The sequence below is a fragment of the Mesoplodon mirus genome (assembly GCF_964341445.2).
Source record: "Mesoplodon mirus genome assembly, chromosome: 19".
Lineage (NCBI taxonomy): Eukaryota > Metazoa > Chordata > Mammalia > Artiodactyla > Ziphiidae > Mesoplodon > Mesoplodon mirus.
The window spans coordinates 13,906,531-13,912,838 of NC_138995.1; the positions used below are offsets into that span (position 1 = coordinate 13,906,531).

General features: G+C 40.7%; 1 protein-coding gene and 1 pseudogene across 2 annotated transcripts; both read right to left on the minus strand.

Moving 5' to 3' along the window:
- Positions 1-436: 436 nt before the first annotated feature.
- On the minus strand, positions 437-2,568 carry LOC309794941 (E3 ubiquitin-protein ligase SIAH1-like; the record flags this gene model as incomplete). The annotated part of the gene is given in 2 exon segments (XM_082606894.1): positions 437-2,154; positions 2,158-2,568. Coding segments are annotated over 2 exon segments (846 nt in total). The 3' UTR covers positions 437-1,719.
- A 2,205-nt stretch (positions 2,569-4,773) lies between these two features.
- Positions 4,774-5,698, minus strand: LOC309795475 (TBC1 domain family member 14-like; annotated as a pseudogene). The gene has a single exon. The product of its transcript is annotated as a TBC1 domain family member 14-like (transcript).
- Between the last annotated feature and the right edge of the window lie 610 nt (positions 5,699-6,308).

Here is a 6,308-nt window from a genome sequence, read left to right on the forward strand (position 1 = left end):
TTCTTCTTTATTCCATTAATATGGAGAATTACGTTGATTTTTAACTGTGAAGCCTACTTTGCATAGCTGGAATAAACTCCATTATTATTTGTTATTATTACTATAATCGTTTTTATATTGCCAAGTCCGATTTCCTAATGTTTTGTTAAGAATGTTTATGTCTAATTTTGGGAGAATATTATGGTTCTTTAATTTTCTTTTCCCCTGTAGTGGCTTTGTATGATTTTGGTATTGTTGGTGTCATAAAATGAGATGGAAAGTGTTTCTTCCTTTTTATTTAAAAAGAAAGTCTGTGAGGAGTTAATGCTACTTCTTCCTTAATTGTTTGGTAATATTAACTGAGTGGAACATACAGAGTTCCCATATACCCTGTGTTTCCACATATGCACAGCCTCCTCACTGTCAGCATCCTGCACCCAGAGTACATTTGCTTTGATTGATGAACCTACACTGACACATCATTATCACTCAAAGTCCATAGTTTACAGTTTGTGTTCACTCTTTTTTTTTTTTAAGTTATTTTTGATGTGGACAGTTTTTAAAGTCTTTATTGAATTTGTTACAATATTTTTTTTTAATTTGCCAGATATTCTTTTAATGAGAATTATAAAAGGCCTAAAACATTTTTTTTGCAAACTGCCTCTTTTTTTTTTTAAACAAATGACTTGCTTTTAAACAAATACTGTGTGAGACGCTGCCTTCTTTTGCAAAACCAATAAATACAAGAACAAAATTTAAACATATGTGATTTGTCCAAGATATTTGGGGGGAGGAGGAGAGCCTGATTTTTTTTTCCAGTGTTTAAAAAAAAAAAAATCAGTACTCCCTAACCTTACAAAGAATAAGTTTGAAGGTATGACTCAACTGGAGAAAAGAGAGAGAGAAAGAGAGTGATCACTTTATAGCTGCTTTAAATAGCTTCTGATAATTCTTCCGATGTTACCCTTCCTTTCTGAAACTCATATCTTCACAAAATAGTTGAATTTAAAATATTTCTAATGAACTGATTAATGGGGGAAAAAGAAAATATGTATTGAACACATGTATAAGTTTTACCATAAACAATTATGCATATCAAAAAGACACTAACTTTAAAAAGGTACCAAAAAAAGTGAGGAAAAACCTGAATTACAGAAAAGAAAGTCAAATTTATTTAATGAAAAACTAGAAATAATAAAAATTAGCAAATACACACAAAAAAATATACACACACAGCAGCACTCTGTATTGACTCCCATGGGGAAAAGCAGTGGTCCAAGACCGCTCAACATGGCTTGTCAGTTAAAGGAAACCCCCCCCCACACACACACTCACGCACGCACACACACACACACACTCTCATGCACACACACACACACAAAAACAAAACAAAAAAACAAGAACCCAATAGTTTTTAACAGTACACTCAATCTACAACAAACACAAATTCAGAATTATTTTACAATGCTTCCTTTCTTAATACAAAAGATGCCCATCTTGGGTGTATATATATATATATATTTTTTTTTCAGTGGTTTACTGTTGACTTATTTTTAAATATATTAGTGTTACTACATGCAACTGTTTCCTGTATTTAACAGCCTTTCCTTTCATTTACCTTCATGTGTCTAGCTTCCACCTACCAAAAGCTTCTGGTTGGTAGGCAGACAGGTGCCTTATTCTCTGTGAAACTGAATGCAACGCTTTTAAACACTGGCCAGAAAATGTTTGATTGCCATTTCAACACATGGAAATAGTTACATCGATGCCTAAATTGCCATTTTCTGCAAAAAGCTGTGCAATGCTGGTGTCAAAGACTAGGCAGTCACTATTCATAATGGCTGTTGCAATTCCCTCATGAACAGATCGAGGAGTGGCTTCCCAAGTCAATCGCCGCCTATGACCATTTAGCTCAAGTCGATAAGCAAAATTTTCAGCTTGCTTGCGTGTTCCTAACAGCTGTACAATTGCAAAGAATTGCAGGTGACCATCGTATGTTTCCTGTTTCTCCAAGACTAACATGAAGTGAAAGCCAAAACAGGACTGCATCATCATCCAGTCAACAGCTCCAGGAAGATTAATGTCTGTAGCAAGGAAAACTATATCCTCTCCCTGTAGGGTTGTAATAGACTTATGCTGATGCATCAGATGCGGCATTACAGCATCCAAAGAGCCTTACCATTTACAGGAAGCACCAGAACACGGACAGGAATAAGGCCTTAACTCACAGAGCTCTTCGTGGTCTGCTTTTTCTGTGTGTGGCAGAGTTATTTCACATCCAGAAGAGGCATATTTACAAGGGAAAAGTACTGAATTGGCCACCTTCTCCATAGCCAAGTTGTGAATGGATCCCAACGGGCCCCGGCAAGTTGGACAACATGTGAGCTTTGGGCGACAGTTGCTACAAACAAGATGGCCACTCTGACACTGAAGAATGGGTGGTAACACATAGTCAAAGCAGACCGGACACTCAAAAAGACTTGCCAAGTCACTGTTGGACGCAGTTGTGCCAGTCAGGGCAGGTACTCTCTGGGATGGTGTACACTTTGAGGTTCCAGTAGGTAATGCTGTTGCAGTCTGATGGCTCATTTACAACATTGGGGGTGAGGGATAGAGCCAACAGGTAAAGAACTCTTTGTACCCTAGAGTTCACCAGTGTTGCTGAAGCATTCATCAGTACAGTGATAAACATTATTTAAGAAATAAATGCCATCTCCACCATGTTGGCCGCACACCCCGGGACCCTTCACAACAAAGACTGGCACCTGGGCTCAGGGCGCGCCGGGCGCCTCCCCCGGCCGGGCCCGCCTCCCGGGCGCACGGGGGCCGGGCCGGGTGGCGAGGAGGCCCTTTGTTACAATATTGCTTCTATTTTATGTTTTGGTTTTTTGGCCAGGAGGCATGTGGGATCTTAGCTTCCTGACCAGGGATCAAATCCACACCCCTGCATTGGAAGGTGAAGTCTTAACCATTGGACTGCCAGGGAAGTCCTGGTGTTTTGTATTTCATGGGTTTTGACACAAGGATAATGACATGTATGCACCATTTTAGTATCATACAGAATAGTTTCACTGCCTAAAAATCCTCTGTGCTCTGCTGGTTCATCCCTCTCACCCCATCCCCCAACCTCTGGCAACTTCTGATCTTTTTATTGTCTTCATAGTTTTACCTCTGCAGAATATCATATGGTTGAAATCATATAGTATGTAGCCTTTTCACATTGGTTTCTTTCACTTAGTAATATGCATTTAAGGTTTCAACATGAGCTGTCATGCTATGAAAAGACATTTCGTTTAAGCCTTGAATAAAATTTCATTGTATTGATGTACCACAGTTCATCTGTCCACCTGCTGAAGAGCATCTTGCTTGCTTCCAAGTTTTGGCAATTGTGTATCAAGCTGCTATGAGCATCCATGTGCAGGTTTCTGTGTGGATGTGAGTTTTCAGTTCCTTTGGGTAAATATCAAGGAGCACAATTGCTGGGTCTTATGGTAAGAGTATTTTAGTTTTGTAAAAAAAAAAAAAAAAAAAAAAACTGCCAAAGTATCTTCCAAAGTTGCTGTAGTATTTTGCATTTCTACCAGCAACGAATGAAAGTTCCTGTTGCTCCACATCTACACCAGCATTTGGTATTATTAATGTTTTGGATTTTTGGCATTCTTATAGGTGTATAGTGATTTCTAATTGTTTTCATTTGCAATTCCCTAATGCATTATGATGTTAAGCTTCTTCTCATGCTTTTATGCCATCTGTTTATTTTCTTTGGTGAGATATCTGTTAAGATCTTTTGCCTGTCTATTAATGGGTTCCTTTTTTTTATTGAGTTTTAAGAGTTATGTTCAACAACTGTCTCTGGCTGGTTTTGATAGATTGTCTTGGGGGGAGACCACTTTTTGTACTAGTGAGCTCTGAGTAAGTTCAATAATGACAGCCTTACATGTGAAGTCTTTCATGTCCAATAATGACCCTTCTCTGGGAACTCCAACTTCTTGGACTGCCAGACTTGGTTGTGGCTGTTGTTTTTCAAGATTCCTGTGCACCTGGGGATGGGCAGATGTGCACAGGGAAATTAAAATGCCACAAAGCTCATTGTTCTTACTGAGATTCAGCTGTTTTCCTTGAATAATCATTCCCTAGATTGCTGCAAGTCTTTGGTTAATTTCTAGCATTTTGAGAAAGTTGATTTTGACAGTTTTTGCTAGTGTTCTCATTGCTTTTATGGAGGAAAGTGTTTTCAGAGCTTTTTACTCTGAGATTTTCAATGATGTCCACTGTCCTTTTGTGAGCAGTAACCTAAATTTGTAAGTTAGTGTTTTGAGACCTGGAAGAAATTCCTTGCCTGTAGAACAGGAGGACAAGAGCTCAATTAAATGACCAGGGAAAGTAATATGCTATATGCATATCATGTCAGTTTATAATATATCTTACAGGTGCTGGATCTAGATGAGTCAAATTTTGCTCAGTGAATAGTGAGTAGTTAAATCTTATCACCATATAACATGTAATGCTTTGTATCGCCAGCCCAGCACCCCCGCCAGCAGCCACTTCATGGCCTGATGTCTGTACTATTCCACAGTGACACCAGCGCTTGTGGCCTCAGCTATGAGCTCTCACCTCCAAAACCTTGTTCCCAGCGAGAATTCAGCGGCGTCGGAACAGTCTCAGGGTTTGGGACAGAAGCAACAAATGCCAAGAGTCCCAAAGGCTTGCTTCCAAGATTTGTCTACGGTGCAGACAAATCGGCTTTATTTAAGGGACTGAGCCTCGTTTCAGATGATGTTCGGACTTTACCTTCTAGAAGTAAGCCTTCTGTCTCCAATCAATTAGGTAGATGTTTGGAGTTAAGTTGTTTTTCTTGAGATGAGCAAATAATTTTGGCAAACTTCCTTCAACAAATACCTCAAACGCAGCAGAATAAGTCAACATAAGGCCGTGGTCCACTTGGAAAAAAGCCATTTGACAGGGTTTATTCAGAAGTTTAGAAAAAGCAATGAAGGCATCTACAGTAAGTTCAAGATCAACACGGCTGCTATGAAGGCCATGCCCTGAACGTAACCCACATCCTGTTGGTAACAAGTGTAAGCTCCCAAAATGCTGTGTTGTGATACGGGCCACCTTGCTGGAAAATGCAGATTAGGGAATGTTCTGGAAATGTCTAGTTTAATAAACTCCAGACTGGCTTCTCTGTCTGCTGCTGAAAAACCAGCATCTTCATTCTCCACTTCAGAGCCTCCCGTGCTAAAGGACCACCACTGCTCCTTGGCTTGGGCAAGACAGATGTCAAAGAGCTCCTGGATGATGTTTAACTTGTTGCCAATGGCTAAGCTCCAGACTTTGCCTCTCACACTGGGAGGGATTCCCTGCCACCGTAAATCTCTAACTTTTCCTAGAGTACTGTTTCCCAGTTAGGCAAAATCTCATTATTCCAAGTGAGGACGGCATTTCCGATACTTTCTTCTAATCTGCATCTTTCTTCCAGCTGCTTTTTCCTTCTCTGGGCTTCTTTCAACTCTCATTTTTTTGGCCTGAACCACCATTTCTTCATACTGTTTCCTGTGTTTCTGAGCTTTTTCAGCTAGCTTTGCTGAGAGATTTTCTGGTCTGTCTTCCAGGATGAGTGTGGTGGTAGAGAGAGGCTCAAAGTCAATATTCTTCCTCACATTCTGCTTTGGTGAGGGTGGCCTGCTAGGTCGTCCAGGCTTGTTTTCATATTCCAAGAATGCCGAAGGGCTCAGAGGCGTGTGGCCGGCGCCTCCAGGCCCGCGTCAGCGAGCGAGTGGGGCTCCATGGCGGGACCTTGGGCTTGGCTCCGGTGGCTGGTTGAGGCGAGGAATTACTATTTAAATCACAATCTAATATCCTTTTCCACCTGAAACTTTTTGCCATCTGAAATATCTCTTGATAGAAAAGGTATGTATCTTGTTTCTTTCTTTTCCCTGAATATTTTATAAATAGTGTTATATTTAAGATTACTATCAGGTTTTCATTTGAATTTCCTGAATGTATAGCAGGGACTTTTTTTTTTTTTTTTTGCGGTATGCGGACCTCTCACTGTTGTGGCCTCTCCCGTTGTGGAGAACAGGCTCTGGACGCACAGGCTCAGCGGCCATGGCTCACGGGCCTATCCGCTCCGCGGCATGTGGGATCTTCCCAGACCGGGGCATGAATCCATGTCCCCTGCATCAGTAGGCGGACTCTCAACCACTGTGCCACCAGGGAAGCCCTAGCAGGGACATTTGATCCTTTATTACTAGATATTTTTTTTCTTTCTAGTTGTTGCTGCATATGGAGTATTATGGGGAGAGAAGAGGGGAGGATTGATTTGTGAA